At 38.6% G+C, this 26,651-nt stretch overlaps 1 protein-coding gene across 1 annotated transcript in view; it reads left to right on the forward strand.

Moving 5' to 3' along the window:
• Nucleotides 1-26,651, forward strand: part of cabin1 (calcineurin binding protein 1) — a 196,549-nt gene that overhangs the window by 30,387 nt on the left and 139,511 nt on the right. Inside the window, 10 exon segments of the mRNA XM_056464608.1 lie at nt 642-754; nt 2,751-2,903; nt 6,356-6,562; nt 7,794-7,939; nt 8,152-8,413; nt 11,172-11,336; nt 12,190-12,279; nt 15,214-15,392; nt 16,885-17,144; nt 26,021-26,086. Coding sequence (XP_056320583.1) covers nt 642-754; nt 2,751-2,903; nt 6,356-6,562; nt 7,794-7,939; nt 8,152-8,413; nt 11,172-11,336; nt 12,190-12,279; nt 15,214-15,392; nt 16,885-17,144; nt 26,021-26,086 — 1,641 coding nt within the window.

Here is a 26,651-nt window from a genome sequence, read left to right on the forward strand (position 1 = left end):
TATAAAAACATAAAACATTTCAACTATTGTAATAATGTATATACAGTTGAAGTCAGAATTCTTAGCCCTCCTGTATTTCTCCTGTACATTTCTAAACATAATAGTTTTAATAACTCATTTCTAATAACTGATTTATTTATCTTTGCCATGATGACAGTAAATAATAATTGACTAGATATTTTTCAAGACACTAGTATACAGCTTAAATTGACATTTAAAGGCTTAACTAGGGTAATTAGGGTAAAGTTAGGGTAATTAGGCAAGTCATTGTATAATAATAATAATATTGACCTTAAAATGGCTTTAAAAAAATTAAAAACTGCTTTCATTCTAGCCGAAATAAAACAAATCAGACTTTCTCCAGAAGAAAAAATATTATAGGAAATACTGTGAAAATTTCTATGCTCTGATAAACATAATTTGGGAAATATTTGAAGGCAAATAATTCTGACTTAACTGTATATATAAAAATATTTTGCCATGTATTTAGCCCATTTACACCTGTATTTAATGTTGCCCACCTGCGATCAGATTGATGAAAACTCATTGTAATCGCAGCTGTAAACAGGCCTATGATACCCTCAGTTTTTAAATGTCATTGAGGCAGCTTAGTGTGTGTGTGTTTTTTTTTTTTTTTGTAGAGGATGATACTCCATTGCTGCCCTCCTCCCTCATGCTTCTGAACACAGCACATGAATGTCTGGGCCGGCGCTCCTGGTGCTGCAACTCTGATGGAGCTCTGCTCAAATTCTTTGTGAGTCTTATTTCTCAAATGATCAGGTGCTCTAGGTCAATGTTTTGGAAAATGAGAATATACACAATCTTAACACCAAATAAATAAGCTGCACGTTGATGTGTGGTTGTTAGGATAGGACATTTAGGAAATATCAGGATATTTGGCCGAAAAACAACGATTTGAAAATCTGAAATGAGGATTCAAAAAATATGAATATTGGAAAAATCGCCTGTGATGTTGTCCAAATCAAGTTTTTAGCAACAATGTACTTTTGGTTATTGCCCATTTATATATATATATATATATATATATATATATATATATATATATATATATATATATATATATATATATATATATATATATATATATATATATACACATATATATATATATATATATATATACACACATATATATATAGTGTGTGTGTACTTATATGTGCTTTATAGAGTGTATTACAGATTTCTTCATATTTTTAACCCATTATTGAATATTTATTCACCTATGTAAATGCCTGTAAATACATATATATTCAGATTTTACAGTAATTTCAGTAGTATTGTTGACTAATATGCAAATGCTTATAGGGTTTATTTACAATACAATTTGTAAAGTCATATTTTCTGTCTTTTAGTATATAGATATTGCATATCACATTAAATTGCTTTGTTCATCAAACAAGTCGATCTACTTGGATTAGTATTGTAAAGTTTAAATAAAAGTTAAAAAGTTTTTTTAATTTGTGTTTTTTTTTATTGATTTTTTAAAATTTTTTTGTTTTCTTCTGGTACAGGACAAAATTAGTCATGGCCCGGTATAAGATTCTGATGGTATGATAACCTGGGATAAAAATATCACGGTTACACGGCATTGTGATTACTGCTCTAAATTATTTTAGATTATATAGATTATGTTCTTTTAAAATGTCTGGGTAAAAAAAAACCTTTTCCCCCATTGAACATTTTATTTTAAGAAACATTTAAAACATTTTGGAACCGTAACTTTTTACGTGGAGGGTATTTTTCTACTGGGGATGCTATTGCCCTAAAAAAACAATTGTAAATAATTGTAAAAAACACACACAAAACAAAACAACACTTGCATATACTGTAGGAACGGTATAATAGAAAATGGTGGTTTTAAAACCTTGACTTTTCCAAACCGCGGTAAACCTTGAAACCGGTTATCATCCGTATAAACATAATGCAAACAAATATTACAAATGATCACTGGCAGGCCTACTAAATGTAAAGTCAGACTGTATACAGTAGTGACTATGGACAAAAATACACTATTATAAAGAAAACCTGATGAGTAATTTTAAATTGTGTTACAAGACATCGTCACATAAGACCAAAAGTCTTCCCACACTGGGATACACACAGGGACTCCTGCTTTGTCCTTATTATGTAATAAATGCTCCTCTCTCTTTTTGACATTTCCAACAAACATTATTATTAGCCATGCCCATTCAATTGAGTCGAACAGGTGTGAAGTAAAACCTATGTGTAATGTTGTACTGTGTAAATCTATTTACTTTTCTGTTCCTCATCCCCTATTGCATTTTGGACATCCCTTTTCCCAAATTGTCTTTAAGTGTATGCAGTCGTTGCTGAGCACGTTGTTGCTCTTTTATTTCGTGTTTTAGATCCTATACTCCACTCCAGGATGTTTATTTTTATTTTATTTATTTTTTAATACAAAATTCTGCGCAGAAATAGCAACAAAATGTCCACAGATTCTGTCTGGCCCTAGTTATGAGCATCAAAGCAGGTAACAATCGATGCTCTTGTTATTTTAGGTAGATGTGGCCTGAGGAAATCAGATTTCTTTATGCCTTGAATAGATATTGTAGTGCATAGAGATCGTTTTATGTCTGATTTGCTGGCTGAGGCGAATCAGACAGTAATGGAGGACTGAAGAGCAATGCGTCTGCAGCCTGATTTGTTCATATAAATGCACTGATTTGTGATTTGATTTGTAGTGATTGTGTGTGTGTTTGTGTGTTCAGATGCGTGTTCTGCGGGAGAAGCTCTCGGGACATGAGAATCTGCCTTATAAAGAGGATCTGGAGATGGCACTCGAGCAGTGTTTCTTCTGTCTATACGCTTATCCCAGCAAGAAGAGCAAAGCCCGATATCTGGAGGAACATTCTGCTCCACAGGTAATACACACTTTAGAGATCTCACTATTATCAAATCTTAGTTCAGCCAAAAATGAAAATCATCCCATAAATTACACACCCTCAAGTCAAGTTGAGGGTATTTTAATGTATTTAATGTATAACCCCTAATCAGAAAAAGTTGGACAGTATGGAAAATGCAAATAAAAAAGGAAGAACTGATTGCATAGAACTTCATTACATTCATTCTTTCATTCATTTTATTACAGACAATACAACAACCATTATTTAACATGTTCCTCTTGTTTTTTTTTTGATAAGCATGTATTCCAGTTTTGGTTCTTGCAACACATTTCAAATAAAGTTGTATCAGTAAAGCATTTAGCGCTTTATCATGTTGCCTTTCCTTTTCACAACACTTAAAAGAGCTTTAGGGACTGACGACACCAAGTGATGAAGTGTTTCTGGTGTAATTTTGTCCCATTCTTCCTGCAAACAAGTCTTAAGTGGTCAACAGTATGGGGTCTTCATTGTCGCATTTTGCGCATCAAAATGCTCCACACATTCTCTATTAGAGACAGGTCGGGACTGCAGGCAGGCCAGTCAAGTACCTGTATCCTCTTCGTCTGCATCCAGGACTTTGTAATGAGGGCAGAATGTGGTTTAGCATTGTCTTGTTGAAATATGCATGGGCGTCCCTGGAAAAGAAGGCAGAATATTGTGCTCCAAAATCTCTATGTACTTTCAGCATTAAAGTGCAAGTTATATTTGCCAAAGGCACTGAAACAACTCCCATGACAGAGTCTGGGTTTTGGACTTCTGGACAGTCTGGATGATCTTTTTCATCTTTGGTCCGGAGCACACATCGTTCATTTCTCCCAAAAATATACCTGAAATACTGTTTTCCATGTTTTCACTGCATTATACGTTTTTCCACTGTGTGATGGTTCATCCCAGACACCTCCAAGCCCAGAGAAGTCGACAGCGCTTCTGGACACTGTTAACATAGGGCTTCCTTTTGGCACAGTGCAGTTTTCATTGGCATTCGTGGATGTAACTCTATTGTGGTACTTGACAAAGGTTTGCCGCAAGAATCCTGAGTTCATGTGGTGATATTGCTTATAGATGAATGAGGATTCTTGATGCAGCGTCACCTGAGGGATCGGAGATCACGGTAGTTCAGCTTAGGCTTGCGCCCTTGTCCTTTACGTAGTGAAATTCCTCCTGATTCTTTGAATCTTTTAATGATGTTTTGCACTGTTCAAGGTGAAATATCCAAATGTCTTCCTCTCTTTCTCTGAGGAACATTGTTGTTAATCATTTTCTCAGGTATTTGTTGGCAAACTGTTGATCCTTGGCCCATCTTTGCTCCTAAAGGACTAGACCTTTCTTGGATGCTGCTTTTGTACTAAATCATAATTACAATCACCTGTTGACATCACCTGTTTCACATCACATCATTATTTCACCAGTTTACCTGATTACTAGCCCTAAACTGCTCCCCTCCCAACTTTTTCTGGAGTGTGTTGCAGGTCTGAATGAGAGGAAATGATGTATATTAACCAATGAAGTGAAGTTGACCAGAAAAAAACTCAAATATTTTGTGTTCATATTGTCTACAATAAAATATAAGTCAAAGTAAATTTAGAAATCACTACTTTCTTTTTTTTTTATGTTTTATTTATACATTGCGAAACATTACAAAAATTTACAAAGACATAAACATGTAACAGTAAGCAAATACACTGAAGAGTATTTTGAGCAAATAGTAATAATATAAATAAATAAACAATAATAAATAAAAATAAGATAATGAAAATAAATAGATAAATAAAATAAAAAACAACAACACTAGTGCAATCTTATATACATAAAAAACAAGTCTACAATGTGTTGACCAGAAGTAGTTTCACATAAAAGCTGGGCATTAGGGGGTGGGGACTCAATCAGAAGGAGCAGGGTCAAGCTGAAGAGTTTGGACATATTTGCGAAGGGGTTCCCACAGCGAAGGGGTTCCCACATTACTTTCTTTTTTAAAAATTCTTTTTTTTATTTGCGTTTTCCACACTGTTCCACCTTTTTCTGTTATGGGGTTCTATTTGTTGTGGAATTTATTCAAGCCTTTCTGAAACGATGAGTTAGATCTTTTAATCCCAGTTTCTTTGCAAATCCTGTTCTGTGAACATGTTTATACGCGTCACTACGGAGACATGTTAATACATGGCTGTCAATCAATTCGGTGGGCGGGGAAAACGGCACTCATCACTGGGATTTGGATCCTGTTTTAACTTTAGAAAATTTTAAAAAAGAGACTTGTGTTTCTATCACTCCAGTATAACTGTGGACGCACTATAGCTACACACAGTTCTGTCCAAACAGCTTACAAAAGTTCTGCATCATAGGTGCCCTTTAAGTTAATAGTGTTGACTTCAGTATTTTTAATGCCTCGAGTTTCTCTCTAGCACGACTCTCATTTTATGTCCTGAAGCTTTAAAACGAGAACTGGAGCTAGCTCTGTGGTAATGAAAGCAGGTGGGGGATCTGTCGCTCTGAGTCAGCAATAATTCACTGATTGATTATCTTTTAGCAGCAAGAGTCACATTGATCATTTGGCCACCCACACACACACTCCCATTATGCAGCACTGCTCGATACTCAGGAACTGCTGTACCAAAACATCCACCAAAACAACAAAAGAGGTGTTCTGCGCTTATTTCTGTGTCTCTGGAGGAAACGGACTGTGTGCTTTAGATGCCGCTTGTGATTTTTGCAGGCAACTAGCAGCTTTGTGTTCAACTTAGTCTGTGGATCTGTTAGGAGCAAGGGGGTTAAAAAAAGTACAAAATTAAAGTCAATGTTGGTGGTCATTTTGTTTTTTTAGTGTAGACCAAACGGCAACCTCCCGCTCTTCCTTGGGAAGCCAATATGGAAGTAACTAAAACTGCAATTCATCGACTCACCTTTGGGGGCTGGCTCCAGGAAATCCAAATGTTTTCTGACTGCAGTGGGCCAATTTTACAGCTGATATAAACATGTTCACAGCCTGGTACAAAAGAGGGTTTTGCTGTTTATATAGCTAATATTACCCTTCATGACAACTCTGAGGGGGGTGAATATTTTTTATAACTTAACCATCTTTTTAAGCGTTATTAATTTTGCATAATTAAGGGCGGGGCCACTTGAGTGACAGCTAAGTCTCGCTGCTTGCTGTCTTGTCACCTCAGCTGATTCCGGCTGATTAGCTGCTGAACTCGGCATATACGTCATATTTTTGTTTTGTGTGGCTTTACACAGTCATCTGCATTTTGGAATTATTTCCTGCAATTATCAGATACTATAGCATGCTGTGTGCACTTAATTGTGTAAAACGGCAAACAATTAATAATAATTATATACAAAATGCAAGATAAACAATACTTTTTTTAACCATTTTACACTGCTCGGCATCTTTTTCTTTGGTTTTAAAAACTCTATCGTTATTGTCTCTGATCTAGGTGGAGCTTCACTGGAATGAAGCCATCTTCATGTTTGAGTACTTCAAACCCAAGACCGTGCCGGAGTTTGACAGCTATAAGACCAGCACTGTATCTGCTGACCTCGCCAACCTGCTTAAAAGACTTTCTGGAATAATCCCGCGCACCGACGGTCCCACGCTCTCCATAGACGACGTTTCTGCCTATATTGAAGGAGGTGCAGTAAAGGTATGAGCTTATCCACCTTTCCACATCAGTCACAAGCACTTCTATATGGTTGTAGAAAGAAAATAAGTACAAAGTATACAAATATAAAGGAGCTATGTGTAGAAACACTTGTGTGTTCTGTTTGAACAGATAGCTCTTTTATACACTACCTGACAAAAGTCTTGTCGTCAATCCCAGTTGTAAAAGCAACAAATAATCACTTGACTTCTAGTTGATCATTTGTTAAAGTGGCAGAAGGTGGATTTTTCAGATGAATCATCTGTTGATCTGCATCCCAATCATCACAAATACTGCAGAAGACCTACTGGAACCTGCATGGATCCAAGATTCTCACAGAAATCAGTCAAGTTTGGTGAACCAAGAATTTGGGGTTACATTCAGTATGGGAGCGTGCGAGAGATCTGCAGAGTGGATGGCAACATCAACAGCCTGAGGTATCAAGACATTTGGGCTGCCCATCACATTACAAACCACAGGAGAGGGCAAATTCTCTAGCAGGATAGCGCTCCTTCTCATACTTCAGCCTCCACATCAAAGCTCCTGAAAGCAAAGAAGGTCGAGATGCTGCAGGATTGGCCAACCCAGTCACCAGAGATGAACATTATTGAGCATGTCTGGGGTAAGATGGAAGAGGCATTGAAGATGAACACAGAGTCTTGATGAACTCTGGGAGTCCTGCAAGAATGCTTTCTTTGCCATTCCAGATGACTTTATTAATCAGTGATTTGAGTCATTGCAGAGATGTATGGATGCAGTCCTCCAAGCTCATGATGGAGTCAGACACAATATTCATTCTGTTTCCACTGCAGCATGACCACATATTCTATACTAGACATTACTTCTGTTCAGTGACGAGACTTTTGTCTAAGCAAAGTCAGACCTTACTGTTCTAATGAAATCATTCAACATCAAGACATGATCATATTTTATTGTGGTCAAATAAGCGTAATCTAGAGGCCTTTGCCTTTCATATAAGCCACTTTTGATACCAAATGATCAACTAGAAGTCAAGTTATTATTTGTTGTACTTTTTGTTTCTACAACCACATACTCTATATTAAAAGTCTTTAAATAGTTTACATTAGCTTTTATTTTCTATTGCATAACTTCTGTTTCTCCAAATTTTGATTCTTATTATTACTTCACTGTATATCATCCTGTGTAGGACTCTGTATTTGACAAATAAATGTAAAATTAAGAATTAAATTAATTTAAATAGTTTTCCTCCAAGGTTCCTGCCCTTCCCGAAGGAGCGTCTCCTGCACCCCCTGTGGTCAATGAGCTGTACTACCTGCTCGCTGATTATCACTTCAAAAACAAAGAGCAGTCCAAAGCCATCAAGTTCTACATGCACGACATCTGCATGTGTCCCAACAGGTCAGTTGAACATGAATTCTCAGCGAGTCCTTAAAGCGACACTATATTTTTGTAAATATGCTCATTTTATGACTCTCCTACAGGTAAACAGTATACTTTTTGAATCCGTTCAGCCGATCTCGGAGTCTATCTCAAGCACTTTTAGCTTAGCATAGATCATTGAATCCATTTATTGATTGTTTGTTTATTTTTTCCTCCTGTCTCTCTCGTAGGTTTGACTCGTGGGCGGGCATGGCATTGGCACGTGCCAGCCGCATCCAGGACAAGCTGAACTCCAATGAGCTGCGCAGCGACGGGCCCATCTGGAAGAACTCTCTGGCTGTGCTGACCTGCTTCAGACGCGCCCTGGAGATCGACGGCTCCAACCTCTCACTGTGGATCGAGTACGGCACCATGTCTTACGCCCTGCATTCCTTCGCTTCCAGACAGCTCAAACAGTGGGGACACCAACTCCCAGCAGACTTGACCAAACAGGTACTTCTGTTTCCAACTATTTATGTTATAGTCGTTTATTCAGTTGTTTAAATGAATAGCTGCAGAGGAAGAGAATACAGGTACTTGACTGGCCCGCCTGCAGTCCCGACCTGTCTCCAATAGAGAATGACATGTTTTAAATGGCATATTTCATCACTTGGTGTCTTCACGCCCTAGATGTCTTTTAAGTGTTGTGAATTGGAATGGTAACATTACAAAGTGCTAAATGCTTTACTGTTACAGTTTTTGAAAGGTGTTGCAAGAACCAAAATTGAAAAACATTGGAAAACTAGTGACAACACTATTTACAGCAAGTCTATTCTTAGTTTATTTTTGGAGACCACTGCTCAGGGATCATTCTTTATGTTCAGTTGTGGTCTGTATTTTATTATTTTTTAATGTATGTGAATGTCATAAAGGTGGCAGAAAGTTTAACCTTGGACCGTGAAATCAACCTTCTGCAAATGACGCCATTGCTGTGTTGATCTAGCGTAAACAGCTTTTGGGTCGCAGTCCAATGGAAAAAACGAATTTAGATGCTGATGGCTTTTTATTTGCATGTGGTTTTTTATGTAATTATTACCTACTATTTTTATATTTGGTAGGTTATGGATAAAATATGATAATTCTAATAGTTTATTATAATATATTTGATTTTTGGAAATCACCAAGTGACCCGGGGGGTCCCGACCCCCATTTTGGGAACCACTAGATTAGATTACACTGAAAAGAAAAAACAAAGTACAATGTGCTTATTTTTTCTTTAGCATTTTTTTACATTCAGATTTTTTTAGTAAATATTGTCTATGGAATTAAGTGGAATTTGCTTAACCTTAGGGTGCTTTCACACCTAGACTTTTGTTCCCGGAACCTGTCTCGTTTGCCAAGTTAGCACGGTGCGTTTGGCATATGTTAATCCAGCAATCGCGCTCGGATCCGCGCCAAAGCAATCAGTCCGAGATTGCATGAATGAGGTGGTCTCGGCTCGATTGAAACAAACTCTGGAGCGGATCGATTATAGTGAGAAAACAAAACGATCTGAGCCCGGCTATATCACAGTGTATTATAGATATGTAATATATCAAGAGAGAATTATGAGTAGGGCGGGAGTTCATTCCTACCGGTAAATGTGCGTTTCATGTCAAATACGAAAGTGAAAGCATGCTAATATTAACGAGAGCTGTTTATCCGTTAGGAAAACTGAACGAACAGCAGTCTTGGTTTATTGGTTATTTCTCTCTCTAATGTAAAGCCTGTAATGCATTCTAGCCAACGGTATGAGAAAGTCTTACGTCTGATTTATAATTAGTGACGATGTCTGTGTCACCATTCAAAATTAAAGCACAGCTTTTCGCTTATATTGACTTATTGCTCTTTGCCATAAATTAAAATAAGGACGCATGACAGCTGAGCGGGACTCTGAAAAATAAACCGGGAAACTCTGACCAATGTGAACAGAGTTTACTCGCACGTGACTTGTTTTAGCTATTTTCGTTTAGTTCAATTAGAAACTTTTTCCGTGTGAAAGCAAACCGCACCAAAAACAAAGAGCAACATTATTAATCAATAACAATATATATATTTTTTTAAAGATTTATTTTTGGCCATTTTGCCTTTATTAGATAGGACAATCAATAACAATATTAATCCCTGTTTCAGAACAAACCAATCGATCTACAGGTGTGAAAGCACCCCAAGTTTTGTAAAGGTAACAGTGTTTGTCAGGTAATTTTTGCTTAGTTATTTGACGTTTACTTTGCAATATTTTGTTTTAAGTACATTTACTCTCTGTGCATGTATTTTATTAAAATTTGTAAAATGTTGCACTGAACTTCAAAGTATATGCTGTACTGATAAACATTTAAGTCAACAACACGGCAGATTTGTTGTCACACTATGAGAACATACAGACACAAAGGAGTTCACACTGAGATACCCCAATACTTAATGCACAATACACAATTATGGTAACATTTATTGTTTTATTTTAGCATGAATGTGTCATTTTTTGCAGAAAATGAACCCCAGATGTTATAAAGCAGCATGTAACAGCAAAAAAGCACATTTAAATCAGTGTAAATACAATTGGAAAGCTGAAAATCTGCATAATGGGAACACCAGGATTCAGAAAGCTTGATTACTCCATTTTCTTCCTGACTTTTTTTCCTCTTAGTATCATTGTAAGCTTAACAATCAATTCGAAGCATTGCATTGGGTACTAATATAGAATTTACGTTTATTTATTTTTATTCCTGAACATAAATAATGTAATAGAAAAATGAAATCTGTACTATTTTTAAATCTATACTGTTTTCTATACTGTTTACTTAATCGGTGTACATTAAATTAGACTAGATTCAAGGTTATTGTGTTGATTACAATACAGAGTCAATGAAAAGCACTTCACATCCAAACAGAAGTGTAAATAGGGTGTATAAATAAACGTGTGTATACATTAGCTGTATGACATGTAGTTCAAGCTGTGAGGTAGAAGAGCAGAATATCTATATGATTGTATGCTGAATGGAAAATTGATCGTGTTGATAACAATACAGAGCCGGTGAAAAGCATTTAGCATCTAGCCGGAAGTGCAAAAATAAGGTGTCTAAATAAATGTGTGTATACATTACCTGTGTGACATATAGTGTAAGTTGTGAGGAAGAAGGGCAGAATGACTGTGCATAATGCATGAGTGTGCGTGCTGAAGGCACAGGAAATTCGAAGGTTTGTTTGAGTGTGTGTTTTCCTGCGGTTGCAGATGGAGGAGCGCAGAGATTCAATGTTGGAGACGGCGTCGCAGTGTTTTCAGAGCGCTTCTCGCTGTGACGGAGATGAGGAAGAGTGGCTCATTCACTACATGCTTGCCAAGATTGCCGAGAAGCGCAAGCAGCCGCCCAAAGACTACCTGCAGATGTACAAAAAGGTGATTCGCTGACTGTTTATTGTACATGCTAACATATAGAGGCGTCTCAATAATACGATATTATCATGATTGTTGTGTGACGAAACAAGTCAAGACATGTCAAGTTGAGCTTTATTGTTATTTCACATACAGTGGAATGAAATGTCGTGTCTTGCCGGATCATAGTGCTACATACGTAAACATAATCATAAATATAAACACATTACTATACGTTAGATCTATACATGACTTGCATACCAGAGCGGTAATTTAACGATACTAAGTATTAACTATTAGTGTCGTCACAATACTGGAATTAGTTTAAAACGTTAATTTCCCGCTAACATTTGAGCGCGTTCTTAAACAGCGCTGATTGGCCATTGTTTTCACGTACTCAACAGAAATGACTGTGATTGGCCGTGAAGGTCATCAGTTCACCGAACTCACCACTGTTTACTGAGTGTAACCACAGATACAGGGACGCTGGAGCATTTTAAAGTCGTGAAGATCAGCTGGTCTGTTTATAAGCTGACATACGAGCGATTCACTGATGAATCGACTGACCTTCACAGCTTTAAAACGCTCTAGCGATCTTTTCTAGATCTTTTGCCTGTTTATTTTAATATCATCAAATAAATCAGTGATTTTAGCACTTTTCAATGGAAATGTTAAATCGTTAGTAATATCGTTATCGCAACACTCAACATCACATCACATATAGTGTGACCCCGCTCAAGTTCAACACAACCATCTAGTGGGCTGTAAAATATTTTAAACACACATCTCATTGACACACATCCCAGTATTTAGACACAGGAATCATTGCAGCCCTTGTTGTTTCTCTCTCTCTCTATTTCTTTCTTTCTCTCCCCAGTCTGCACATTACCTGCACGAGGAGGCTGCCAGATATCCACGCAAAATCCACTACCACAACCCTCCTGACCTCGCCATGGAGGCCTTAGAGGTAAATGCTGTTTAGAAAATGAGCACTATTGACAAACCCCAGAATTTGCTCACCATTTGTAAGTGCTCACAAGACACTTTTCCTGCAAAATAGGTGTTTGTATCTACATATTGCCCAAAAGTAAAGTCAAATTAGATGCATCTTTTGTATTGTCTGACCTTTAGTAACCTTTGAAATAGCTAATCAGAGGTTACTTTAAATCAGAATACACTAAATATCCCTCAAAACACTGAAAACCTTAATATGGTTTTCAGTTAAACCTTAATATGGTTTCCAATTTAAGCAGGCTAGGGTAACCCCTCTGCTAAAGAAACCCAACCTGGATCAAACGCTACTTGAAAACTACTGACCGGTATCCCTGCTTCCATTCATGGCCAAGATTTTGGAGAAAGTAGTGTTCAATCAAGTCCTAGACTTTCTTACTCAAAACAACCTCATGGACAACAAGCAATCTGGCTTTAGGAAAGGCCACTCAACTGAGACTGCTCTGCTCTCGGTCGTGGAGGACCTCAGACTGGCTAAAGCAGACTCTAAATCATCTGTCCTCATCTTGCTGGATTTATCAGCTGCTTTTGACACTGTAAACCACCAGATCCTGCTATCTACGCTTGAGTCACTGGGCGTCACAGGCACTGTTATTCAATGGTTCAGTTCCTACCTCTCGGACAGGTCATTCAGGGTGTCGTGGAGGGGAGAGGTGTCCAACCTACAGCATCTATACACTGGGGTACCTCAGGGCTCTGTGCTTGGACCACTTCTCTTCTCTATCTACACGGCATCTTTAGGAACAGTCATCCAGAAACATGGTTTTTCCTACCACTGCTATGCTGATGACACCCAGCTATACCTCTCTTTCCACCCTGATGATCCCTCGGTTCCAGCTCGCATTTCAGCCTGCCTGTCAGACATTTCACACTGGATGAAAGATCATCATCTCCAGCTTAACCTCACGAAAACGGAAATGCTTGAAGTTTCTGCCAACCCGACTCTTCACCATAACTTTTCAATCCAGATGGATGGAGCAACCATCACTGCATCCAAAATGGTAAAAAGCCTTGGAGTTACGATTGATGACCAACTGAACTTCTCTGACCACATTTCTAGAACTGCCCGATCTTGCAGATTCGCACTCTACAACATCAGAAAGGTCCGACCCTTCCTATCTGAACATACAGCTCAACTCATTGTTCAAGCTCTTGTCCTCTCCAAACTGGACTATTGCAACTCTCTGCTAGCCGGGCTACCAGGTAGTTCTATCAAACCTCTTCAGCTGCTTCAGAACGCAGCTGCACGAGTGGTCTTTGATGAACCCAAAAGAGCACATGTCACTCCGCTACTCACCCGTTTGCACTGGCTTCCAGTTGCTGCCCGCATCAAATTCAAAGCTCTGATGTTTGCTTACAAAGTGACCTCTAGCTGTGCTCCTTCGTATCTGCTCTCACTTCTGCAGATATATGTGCCCTCCAGAAACTTGCGTTCTGTGAATGAACGTCGCCTCGTTGTTCCATCCCAAAGAGGGAAGAAATCACTTTCCCGAACTCTCACATTCAATCTGCCCAGTTGGTGGAATGAACTCCCCAACTACATCAGAACAGCCGAGTCACTTGCTGTCTTCAAGAAACGACTAAAAAACGCAACTGTTTAGTCTCCACTTTTCCTCCTAATCTGCAATTGCCTCTCTGGCTATACCACTAACTGAGCCCTCTTTCTCTCTCTCTCTCTCTCTCTCTCTAAAAAAAAAAAAAAAAAAAAAAAAAAATTTCTACTAATGTTTTGCTTCTTAGACTTTTACACGCCTGAAACTTGTCTATAGCGCTTGTTCACTGCTGCTCTTATAGTTGTGTAAATTGCTTCCTTGTCCTCATTTGTAAGTCGCTTTGGATAAAAGCGTCTGCTAAATGACTAAATGTAAATGTAAATGTAATAAATGAGATGTTATTGGCCTCGGGGAAGACCCAGGACATGCTGGAGGGACTATGTCTCTCGGGTGGCCTGGGAATGCTTTGGGATCCCCCCGGAGGAGCTGGAGGAAGTGTCTGGGGAGAGGGAAGTCTAGGGTTTTCTCCTGCTGCCACCGTGACCCTGCACCGGAAAAGCGGTTGAAAATGAATGAATGAATGAGATGTTATTGAAATTCCTAAGAGCCAGTTTATGGGATGAGAAACAGTTTGGCTTGGATGAGAATCAGTACCTCCAAATCCGAGGCCATGGTGCTCCACCGAAAAATGGTAGCTTGCTGTCTCCAGGTTGGAGGAAAGTCCTTACCCCCCAGTATAAAGGGAAGGGTTCAAGGGAAGGATGGAACATGAGATTGAACGGCGGATTGGTGCAGCAGCAGTAATGCAGTCGATTTACCTGTCCATGGTGGTAAAGAAGGAGCTAAGCCAAAAGACAAAGCTCTTGAATTACAGGCCAATCTCTGTTCCTACTCTCACCTATGGTCATGAGCTTTGGGTCATGGCTGAAAGGACAAGATCTCGGACACAAGCGGCCGAAATGAGTTTCCTTTGCAGGGTGGCAGGGCGCACCCTTCTAGATACGGTGAGGAGCTCTGTCACCCGGGAGGAGCTCGGAGTAGAGTCGCTGCTCCTCCACATCAAGAGAAGTCAGCTGAGGTGGCTCGGGCATCTGTTTCGGATGCCTCCTAGGGAGGTGTTCCAGGCATGTCCCACCGGGAGGGGTCCTCGGGGAAGACCTAGGACACGCTGGAGGGACTATGTCTCTCGGCTGGCCTGGGAACGCCTCAGAATCCCCCCTGAGAAGTTGGAGGAAGTGTTTAGGGAAGTCTGGGGTTCTCTCCTGAGACTGCTGCCCCCGCGACCCGGCACTGAAAAAAGTGGAAGAAAATGAATGAATGAATGTTGTTGAAATAAATACACATTTCTCTTATTCTCTTATTTGTCTGGTTATGTCTCTTATTTTGTTTTTTGCCAGCTGTTTTTCCGTCTGAGCGCAACCATTCTCAAGTTGTTGGAGAACGTGGAAAATACTGGTGAGCAGTCTGAGACGAAGCCTCTGGATTATGATCTGTTCTTCTGCTTGCTCACCGAAGCGGCGGTCGGACCCTTTGCACGTGGAGAAGAGAAGACCACGCCTAAAACCAGCAGCGACAAGTAGGATTGCTAATTATATCACGTCGATGCATCATTTTGGATAATTCGTTGAGATTTAAAAATGCATGGATGGTCTTCTGCAAACTCGAGTGCAGATTGGGGAAGGGCTGAGAAGATAAAGCAATGCCTTGTGATTCATGGATTGTTTCTTACAATTTTGGAATAGATTTCAAACGAGGCTCTAGGCTGGTTTTTAACAGCAAATGAATGGCGTTCTATGCTAGTTTTTAACAGCAGATGGCGCTCTAGGCTAGCTTTTAAAAGCAGATGGCGCTCTTGGCTAGTTTTTAACAGCAGAAGGCACTCAAGGCTAGGTGTTATAAGCAGGTAGTTCACTAGGCTAATTTCTAACAGGAGAGGGCGCTCTAAGCTAGTTTTTAACAGCAGATGGCGCTCTAGGCTAGTTTATAACAGCAGATTACACTAGGCTAATTTCGAACAGCAGACGGATGGTGTTCTAGGCTAGTTTTTATCAGCAGATAAATGGTGCTCTAGGCTAGTTTTCAGCATTGAACGGTGCTCTAGGCTTGTTTTTAGCAGTGGATGGCGCTCTGGGATACTTTTTAACAGCAGGCAGTGTTTTAGGCTAGTTTTTAGCTGTGGACAAGGTTTTAGGCTGGTTTTTATTAGCAGACGGCGCTCTCGGCTAGTTTTTAACAGAAGAAATGACTCTGGGCTAGTCTTAAATAGCAGTTGTTGCTCTGGCTTGTTTTTAACATTGGATGGCGCTCTAGGTTAGTTTCTAACAACAGACGGTACTCTAGGCTAGTTTTTAACAGCGCATGGCGCTCAAGGCTAGTTTTTAACAGAAGATGGCGCTCTAGGCTAGTTCCCAACAGCAGATGGTGCTCTAGGCTAGTTTTTAAAAGCAGATGGTGCTCTAGGCTAGTTTTTAACAGCAGACTGCGCTCTAGGCTAATTTTTAACAGCAGATGGTGCTTGAGGCTAGTTTTTAACAGCAGATGACGCTCTAGGCTAGGTTTTAACAGCAGACCATGCTCTAGGCTAGTTTATAACAGCAGACTGTGCTCTAAGCTATTTTTTTTAGCAGATCGACAGCGTTCTGTGCTAGGTTAGCAGCATATGGTGCTCTAGGCTAATTTATAACAGGAGAGAGCACTCTAGACTAGTTTTTATCAGCAGACGAATGGCATTTATGGCTAGTTTTTAACAGCAGATGCATGGTGTTATAGGCTAGTTTTTAACAGTGGACGGTTCCCTAGGCTTGTTTCTAACAGCAGATGGAGCTCTAGGATAGTTTTTCCTATCAACCATATTGTTAAAAACTAAGCTAAGAATTGATTCAGGAGAGAAAATCTTAAAAACAGAGTATCTATTTATTGTCTCAGGTTGGAGGGTATTGGGACTGGACACCCCTGTTCTAATATGAAATGACGCATGTTTTTTTTTTGTTTACACAGTTTTATCAAGTTCTAACATTTTCTCTTTTTTTTTGAGTCCCTGACAAATAAACAAATTTTTCTCTGAACAGGGACAAGCTTCTGTCTGTGAATGATGAAGACTCTCTGTCCTCGGCCGGTGTGATGACGTGTCCGGCAGCCATGACCAGCTCATCTGTGGCATCAGTGGCGGCTGCAGGAGCTTCACTGGCTGGTGATGGCGCGGCAGGTGCGAGTTCTCCCCCGTATGCGGTCACTCCACTCGACCACGATTACGTCAAGCGTAAAAACCTGCAGCAGAGGCACAGACAGGGGGAGCAGATCCAGCGACAGCGGCAGCAGCAGCAGGACGGTACAGTACCAGGGCCAGAGTATCACCAACACACATATACACTCGCATATACACTCACTCACTCAGTCATGCACGCACACACCCTCACTTACTCACACACACAGACTCCATCACACACGCTTGTACACACACACACAAGCACGCTTGCTCGCATGCAAACACTCGCGCGCACTCACACTTGCTCACACACGCTTGCATGCACACAGTCACGCACACAAGCACTTATGGAGCCAGATCAGTCTGAAAAATAATACATTTTCAATTTACAATTCACGTTTACAAAAAATAATTCATAAATGCGCAAATCCAATAAGTAAATTCAAAAAACAATTCATAAATGCGCAAATCCAATAAGTAAATTCAAAACACAATTCATAAATGCGCAAATCCAATTCGTAAATTCAAAACACAATTCATAAATGCGCAAAACGAATTCATAAATTCAAAACGCAATACACAAATGCGCAAATCCAATTTGTAAATTCAAAATGCAATACATAAATGCGCAAATCCAATTCGTAAATTCAAAACACAATTCAAAAATGCGCAAAACGAATTCATAAATTCAAAACACAATTCAAAAATGTGCAAATCTAATTCATAAATTCAAAACACAATTAAAAAATGAGCAAATCCAATTCGTAAATTCAAAACACGTTTCGTAAATGTGCAAATCCAGTTCGTAAATTCAAAACACAATTAATAAATGCGCAAATCCAATTCGTAAATTCAAAACGCAATACATAAATGCGCAAATCCAATTCGGAAATTCAAAAGACAATTAAAAAATGCGCAAATACAATTCGTAAATTCAAAACACGTTTCGTAAATGTGCAAATCCAGTTTGTAAATTCAAAACACAATTCATAAATGCGCAAATCCAATTTGTAAATTCAAAACACAATTCATAAATGCGCAAATCCAATTTGTAAATTCAAAACACAATTCATAAATGCGCAAATCCAATTCGTAAATTCAATACACAATTAATAAATGCGCAAATCCAATTCGTAAATTCAAAAGACAATTAAAAAATGCGCAAATCCAATTCGGAAATTCAAAACACAATTAATAAATGCGCAAATCCAATTCGTAAATTCAAAACGCAATACATAAATGCGCAAATCCAATTCGGAAATTCAAAAGACAATTAAAAAATGCGCAAATACAATTCGTAAATTCAAAACACGTTTCATAAATGTGCAAATCCAGTTCGTAAATTCAAAACACAATTAATAAATGCGCAAATCCAATTCGTAAATTCTAAACAATTCATATATGCGCAAATATGTATAAATGCGCATAAATACGCTTGCACACACTCGCGCACGCACGCATGCAATCACATGCACACACACACACACATACACACACACGCATACATACACACACACACACACACACACACACACACACACACACACACACTCGCTGTCATGCACGCTCACACTTACACTTACACATGCATGGTCACACATGCACTCTCACTCGCACACAATCACACGCACACACATGCTCACTCACACGCACACACTCACTCACATGCTCACTCCTATGTATGCATGCACTCGCACGCACACATGTAGGCACATACTCACTCTCACACACACATGCTCACTCAGTCACTCATACACACACACACCCACACACACACACACACACACACACACACACACACACACACACTCACGGGGAATGAGGATGATGAAGGTTATTCACAACTCTCCAAATAATAATATGGGCTCTGGTGTACAATAACATCTCCTCCCACCCCTCCTCTTACCATCTGCACCAGGCCATAGAGGATCATGGGAAAATGGGCAACATTGCTAACGGTGTCTCTGGGCTTTTATTTTTCCATTTCTTTCTTCGCTTCGTTTTACTTCCACCTTAGCTCTCTCCACATTACCTGGAGACATTTCGGTCTTCCATTCACACTGAGGTGTTTTATGCTAGCTTGTTAAAAAACGGAAAGTACATTTGAAGACGATCTCCCAGATGGATTTATTGTGATGGTTTTATTTTAGATTTATAGAGTGGACTGTTTTTTAAAAGAAACGAAGGTGTTTTAAAGCAATGATGGATGTTTACAACCCCAAATCAGAAAAAGGTGGGTCAGTGTGGAAAACGCAAATAAAAAAAGAAAGTAGTGATTTCTAAATTTACTTTGACTTATATTTTATTGTAGACAATATGAACACAAAATAGTTGAGGTTTTGTCTGGTCAACTTCATTTCATTTGTAAATATACATCATTTCCTCTCATTCAGACCTCCAACACACTCCAGAAAAAGTTGGGAGGGGAGCAGTTTAGGGCTAGTAATCAGGAAAACTGGTGAAATAATGATGTGATGTGAAACAGGTGATGTCAACAGGTGATTGTAATTATGATTTAGTACAAAAGCAGCATCCAAGAAAGGTCTAGTCCTTTAGGAGCAAAGATGGGCCGAGGATCGACAGTTTGCCAACAAATACCTGAGAAAATGATTGAAATGTTTAAAAACAATGTTCCTCAAAGAAAGAGAAGAAGACATTTGGATATTTCACCTTCAACAGTGCTGAACATCATTAAGAGATTCAAAGAATCAGGAGGAATTTCACTGCATAAAGGACAAGGGCGGTGAACAACCGTGATCTCCAATCCCTCAGGTGACACTGCATCAAGAATCCTCCTTCATCTATAAGCCATATCACCACATGGGCTCAGGACTACTTTGGCAAACCTTTGTCAAGTTCCACAATACATATTTACATCCACAAATGCCAGTGAAAACTGTAATGTGCCTAAAGGAAGCCCTATGTTAACAGTGTCCAGAAGCGCCGTCGACTTCTCTTGGCTCGGAGGCGTCTGGGATGGACCATCACACAGTGGAAATGTGTACTGTGGGCAGGTGAATCAGTATTTCAGGTATTTTTTGGAGAAATGTTGTTTGCTTCGGACCAAAGAAGAAAAGGATCATCCAGACTGTTACCAGCAACAAGTCGAAAACCCAGGGTGTGTCATGGTATGGGGTTGTGTCAGTGCCTTTGGCAAAGGTAACTTGCTCTTCTGCAAGATTTTGGAGCACAATATTCTGCCTTTTCCAGGGACGCCCATACAGATTTCAACAAGACAATGCTAAACCACATTCTACACACATTACAAAGTCCTGACTGTGGAGGAAGAGGATACAGGTACTCGACTGGGCTGCATGCAGTCCCGACCTGTCTCCAATAGAGAATGTGTGGAGCATTTTGAAGCACAAAATGTGACAACGGGGGGTGTACTGTTGCCCACATAAGACTTGTTTTCAAAATTACACATGAAACCCTTCATCACGGGCTGTCTTCAGTCCATAAATATCGAATGGCAACATTACAAAGAGGTAAATGCTTTGCTGTTCCAAATCTATTAGAAATGTGTTGCAAGAACCAAAATTGGAATAAGTGTTTATTTTGGGATAGAAAAAACCCCTATAAAAATCATGAAGACCACATCAAATAATGTTTGTTGTATTGTCTGCAATGAAATACAAGCCAAAGTAAATTCAGAAATCACTTATTTTATTTGCATTTTTTTCACACCGTCCCAACTGATTTGGGGTTGTATTTTGACTGTTGTACCAACAGCAACAGTATAAGGCCATAAGTCAGCAGATGCCGTGGAACACTGTTGGGAGCTGCTGTGCTCTGCTGATCTTATATTTTAGGAAACCTAAATGTCATCATGTGTTGAACAGAGCAGCCTGCTGTTATTTGTTACATTTTCAATTAGTTTAGTCAGAAGTGCAGGAATTGTGTAGTAAAAATGTATGATCTATAGGTTATTTTTGGAGTATATTAGTGTAGAAAACCTTCATTTTCTGTCTGTCAAGAGCTTTAAAGAGAGAGTTTGCTCATTTTCTATTCATTAACTCACCCACAGGTCATCCAAGATGACTGTTTTCTTCAGTAGAACATTAAAGAAGATTTTGAGCTGATGCTTATAATGGAAGTGAATGGTGACAGGTTTTTTTTTGGATTCCAAATAAACACAAACTAGTCCAAATCAATAGTCATGACTCCTGATGACACACTGAGGTCTTGTGAAGCCAAACGATCGGTCTGTGCAAGATATTGAACCAGCTAATAATATTATCATCGTTGATGCCTTGAAGGAAAGTAAATTAACAACAAATCTTTATTTTTGGGGTGAACTATTTCTTTAAGGTCTTCAGAATTGTATTTTTAAATAACTCATAGACCCTTTTCACATGTCTGGGTTTCTCAGTAGCAGAAGTCGCCATAGTTGGAAAAACTTAGAGCGCAGTGAATAGGAGAGGACGACAAATCTTTTTTTACAATCTTATTTGCTCAAATAATAACAGGAAAAACTCCACGATGATGTTATAAAGACTTTCAGGAGAAGGAAAAAATTGTGAGACTGATGACGTCAGCCAGAGGAGAGAATAACGTCAAATTTGCTGTCCTTTCCCTCAGACGCTGTATTAAAAACCCCTCGCACAAGCGGTAATTTGCTTTTTGTAATTTGATGCACAGATGATATACTACATACATAAATACATAATGTCCTTTTAAAAATAAAAATATTTAACACTTTCAAGGATTTAAGATGCTGATGACTGTTAAACGCGTCAAAACAGGCTTGTGAAAAGGCTCCATTGATTGAACTTGGACTAACATTGTTAGTTATTTCAACTTGAAAGCAGATGGTGTCTTATTTCAACAAGACGTTTATTTTAGAATAATCCAATTGGAAAGTCATTTCATCTGGATTTTTCAGTTCGGATTTGTGTTCCTGTAGTTTAAAAGGGGGGCATTGGATAGTACACATGATTAAATATTGCCGTGGCCTGTTTTGATGAAATGGAGTCAGTATTTTTGAAACTGTGTCAGATGATGGCTTTGACCTATTTGCTGGAGTCAGTCTTGGCTTGCCGTGCTCATTTTCTGGAATACAGCTCTTCGATTTGTCACTTATTTAAGTCATGAGGTGGATTATCAGTGGCTGAATGCTTTTGTTGTGTTCATCAGGCTACCATATAGCTTGCATGGCTTTAAATGTACATTGGATATTGTAGCTGCATATAGCATGGTCATATGGAATAATACATAATGCATTTTTATTCAGTATTTACTACAACAATACAATCAAATTCATGTATTTTAAATTTTCATACAATATTTCTCTTTTTATTTTATATACTACCAGACAAACCAGTCTAAACGTCTGATCTTTAAGCCCAATCCCAATTCTACCTCTTAACCCTTCCCCTCATTTTGCGCGTTCATGTGAAGGGGTAGGGGTGTCCCAATTCTCTTGAGCTTGAAGGCGTAGGGCTAAGGGAAAGGGCTAGATACCCCTTCAAATGGAGATTTTTTTTCAGAACCACACTCGAAAACCATGGGGTAAGAATATTTCCCAGAATACAACAGCTACAACGGCAGCATGGCTATACACAGAAATCAGGAGATGCACAAATTAGTATATTTTGTCATTATTACGAATTTTTACAACAAACAAGCAGAAGTTTTAATATATTCATAACTGCGTTTGTGTTTTACTGTCATGCTTAAAAAAACTCAAATAAAAAATGCTAAATTTTGCTATCTATAATCCCAAATAATAACTCCTGTATAGCAGTCTGTCACTTGATGACACTGGAATACCTTGTCAGAATAGTCTAGTGGCTGGGAATGAGCTTTTTACAGTACCTGCTGTATATAATATCGCAATATCAGATTTTTCCAATATCATGCAGCCCTAATATGAACTTGAACGCAATATTTAGATTTGAATGCTAAGCTATTTTGAACTTTGACCATTATGCATGTGCAAGCTAGTCAACGGTACTCTGCTGCATTAATCAACGTCGCAATAAACTTCCCTTGAGTGGCCATTGAAATGAATGGGTTTCATATCGCAGTGCTTTCTGCTTCCAGTCTGAAAGACATTTCAGATTCGATGCATCCCTAGCAAAACCATGTTATAAGCATGTTAAAAATACATGAAATTTTTAAATAGCATGTGATACTTTGTGCATGTGGAGCATTTAATCGTGAAAATGTAACAAAAAAATTAGGGTTGTATACGAGACGCATTCAGATTTTGTTAAAAAACACAAGAAATTCAGTTTTTTTCTGTAATCGAGTGACGAAAACTTTTATTGGCTGTGGGTATGTATTTTTCTTATATTTGTAGATATATATCATTAATAGCGTGCACTTCATCTCCAATTGTTCTCAGTGGGTTTTATTTTTTCATTGTGGTTCTGGCTGGCCTCATTTCATTGCCTCACTGGGTTTAAAGTGTGATTTTATTTCATTATTTATTTCTATTTATTTTTTTGTAAATATGAACGTTGTGAGATGTTGCCCATGTTCCTCAGTGGTTCTCATGGCCTGCTTTAGTCTCCTTGTCTCCCTGCTGCCTCCTGCCTGCTCCCTCTCTGCCTGCCTCTGACCTGCTTCCCACCTGCTGCTTTTTTAACGGTGCATGATGGGTCAGCACCCTGATTGGACAACGACTTCCCACAATGCACTCCGCACTGCTTTGTGTGCAAACTGACATCTGACTCAAGTGTCTGCCAAAAAAAGAAGGGTGCACGGGAGGTGAAATTGTTCTTGTGGGTTGCTCTGAGTAATGTGGTTTGGTTAAAACAGCGGGAAGTTTCACGGTTGTTTATTTTTTTTTCTTGCATATGCTGGTGTGTGGATGAGTTTCGCTTCTAATCAGGACTTTGATCAAAGATGATTTAAAGGGGTAGTTCACCCAAAAATGAAAACGAGCTCATCATTTTGTGGTTTTAAACCTTTTTGAGTTGAACACAAAAGAAGATATTTTGAAGAATGCTGGTTGATGGTATCTATTGACTTCCATAGTATGAAAGTCAATGTATGTCATCATCCAACACGTTCAAAATCACTTATTTTGTGTTCAAATAATGACAGATTTAAAATTTGGGTGAACTATCCTTTTAGCTATTCAAAAGCTGGCAATTGATTTCTCAATGTTGTTACTAAAGCCCTGATGTACTTTAACGAAATTAGTTTTTGTTTATCATTTCAGGGTTACAGTTAAGTTTAAAATACATGAGATCTCATGTCATCTTAGCTAACATCCCAACGCCGTTCACACAGTGATGTTTAGATGAATATGTTAAAGCATGATGTGGTGTTTCCTTGCTGTAACAATATCATATGATGACAACCAAAAAAAGGCCGTTTTTGATAGTTTACCAAATAATCGTTTACTCACTCTTGTTTAAGACCTTTTGAGTTTCTTCTGTAAATCACAAAACAAGATATTTAGAATAAATAAATGGTAGTTTCAGTAGTAGGGCTGGGCAATTTGGCCTAACATCAAAATCTCGATTAATTGAACATTTTTAACTCGATTAGGATTAACAAACAATATTTTTATTTCTTTTTCTTTTTTTTCTTTTTTATGTCCTCATAGTTCACTGACAAGTTTTATTTGCCGTCTAAAGGCATATCTGACCAAGCTTCCAATCATAGTCAATGTAGTGCAAAGTAAGGCTCAAGAATGAGTCCTTCCTCCTACTTTACCAGAGATCAGATGTGGCTGCAAAGTGGCCGCGGAAGTAGAAATCAGCCACAGCCTTTAACAGAGCAGGGTCACGTGACTTGTAGGGAAAGAAATGGAAAAATCCTCCTGGAAAAATTTGATCGATTTTAGCTTCTGAATATCGATTTCGGTTACTTTTCGATTAACCTCTCAGCCCTATTCAGTAAATATCCATTAGCCTGTTAATCGCATGAGAAACAAGTGATAGCATCACCAAATTTACAGTAACGTTTTTATGCCCGCTTGAAGTGGTTTTGGACTTATAGATGAGAATAACTGGCGTTGGGAAAGCATATGCTAAATAAGGGGCTGTTCACATATCGCGTCTTTTTCGCTCGCAAGTCGAAAACATCTCAACCTTTCAGAATGCCACGAGCGCACTTCGAGTCTCGTGACAAAAACTGACCGATTAGCTTCATACTTTGTATTGAATATACACATTTCAGTAGACTAATTACCTCAGACAAACTCAGAACACTCAAACACTGCAGTGCTTTTTCATTTTCTCCATACATAAAACTTGTATCAGAGCTGCAGCAATGTTTTGTCAGCTTGTCACCGTTTGAGAAAATGGTTGATGGTCACCTGGCAATGTCATACGACAAAGAAGCGTGAGCACAAAGCGTGTTGAAAATGGTGAAGCAAGCTATTTTTCACACCCTTTAGACACAATATGTGAACAGCCACTGAACTCTGACGTAGCAAACATTACACCCATGTGACCAATCAGCTGTCTCTATTATGTTTGTCTTGTTTACTGTTGGTTCCTAGGTTACCAATACCACAGTCAGCCACTCTAACAACTTGAACTTGAAACGCACCACATTTGAGTTTGGGATTTGTATATATTTTTGACGTTGAACTTTGAAAAGGTTTACTTCACATTAGGATAAAAACTTTATTAAGCTAGTAAGCTATTGTGCTTACTCAGCTCAAACTCACCCAAAAATTAACTCCATATACCTTCTCTTTAATTTTGCTTGAGGTATATCAGGGCTGTAAAAACACTACCACTCATACAGGTCACATTTTACCATCAAATATTAAGAAAATCACATTTTAAATGAATACGATTAATGCTGTTTTTTTGCGGCATCAATTTTTAAAACAATTAAACACAGGAAAGTGGTGAAATATGACTATAATATGTGATTTAGCAATTTTTCCCTGTAATAGAGTCTATATGCTAGCCATTTCTCAGCACAAAAGCTGAAAACAAAGGATCTGCTGAATGCACATTACAGTGGTGCCCAAAATAATGCATTTTTCTAGATTATGAAACGTGTTTTAAACTGAATTTCCTCTACAGCTGACTTCTCACTTGACCACGACTACTGCGTGTGTGTGCCTGCTTTTCGGCCAGGATCAGTGTATGGTACAGACGCCCTTTCCTCGCACAGCCAATCTGTGGCTCACCTGTCATTCCTTTAAAGCAGAGCTTAATTTCCCCAAAGAATCCCTTACAGGAGCATGTGATCAAGCATAGCAGAAGATCGTTCAGGAGCGAATGTTATGCCTCTAAACAAAAACCGTCTGGTTCATTACAACTTTTTATTGGAAGCTGTGTTGTCATGATTATCAGAAAGAAAAAAACCTAATAAAATTGACCTTAGCAGTCTTTCCATTTTGAAAAACTAAGAAATAAAAGGAATCAGACTTCCTCTAGAAGAAAAATATACTATTAAACGCTATGAAGAATTCCCTTGGTCAGTTAAACATTAGACAGCATTGACCTAAACAGCATATTCAATGTTTTTTGTGAGGATTTAAGTCAGCTGTTTGTCCTGCAAAGCATAAAATCTATGATTTATGATTTAATTTGTCGGATAATCGGATAATACAACTTTTATGCTTATCTCTGCAATCCTTGCAAAATAATTTCAGGCAGATAAAATAATTGCATATAATAACACAAACTTCGGTCAAATAAAGCATCAGAT

This window comes from Danio aesculapii, chromosome 8 (genome assembly GCF_903798145.1).
Source record: "Danio aesculapii chromosome 8, fDanAes4.1, whole genome shotgun sequence".
Taxonomy (NCBI): domain Eukaryota; kingdom Metazoa; phylum Chordata; class Actinopteri; order Cypriniformes; family Danionidae; genus Danio; species Danio aesculapii.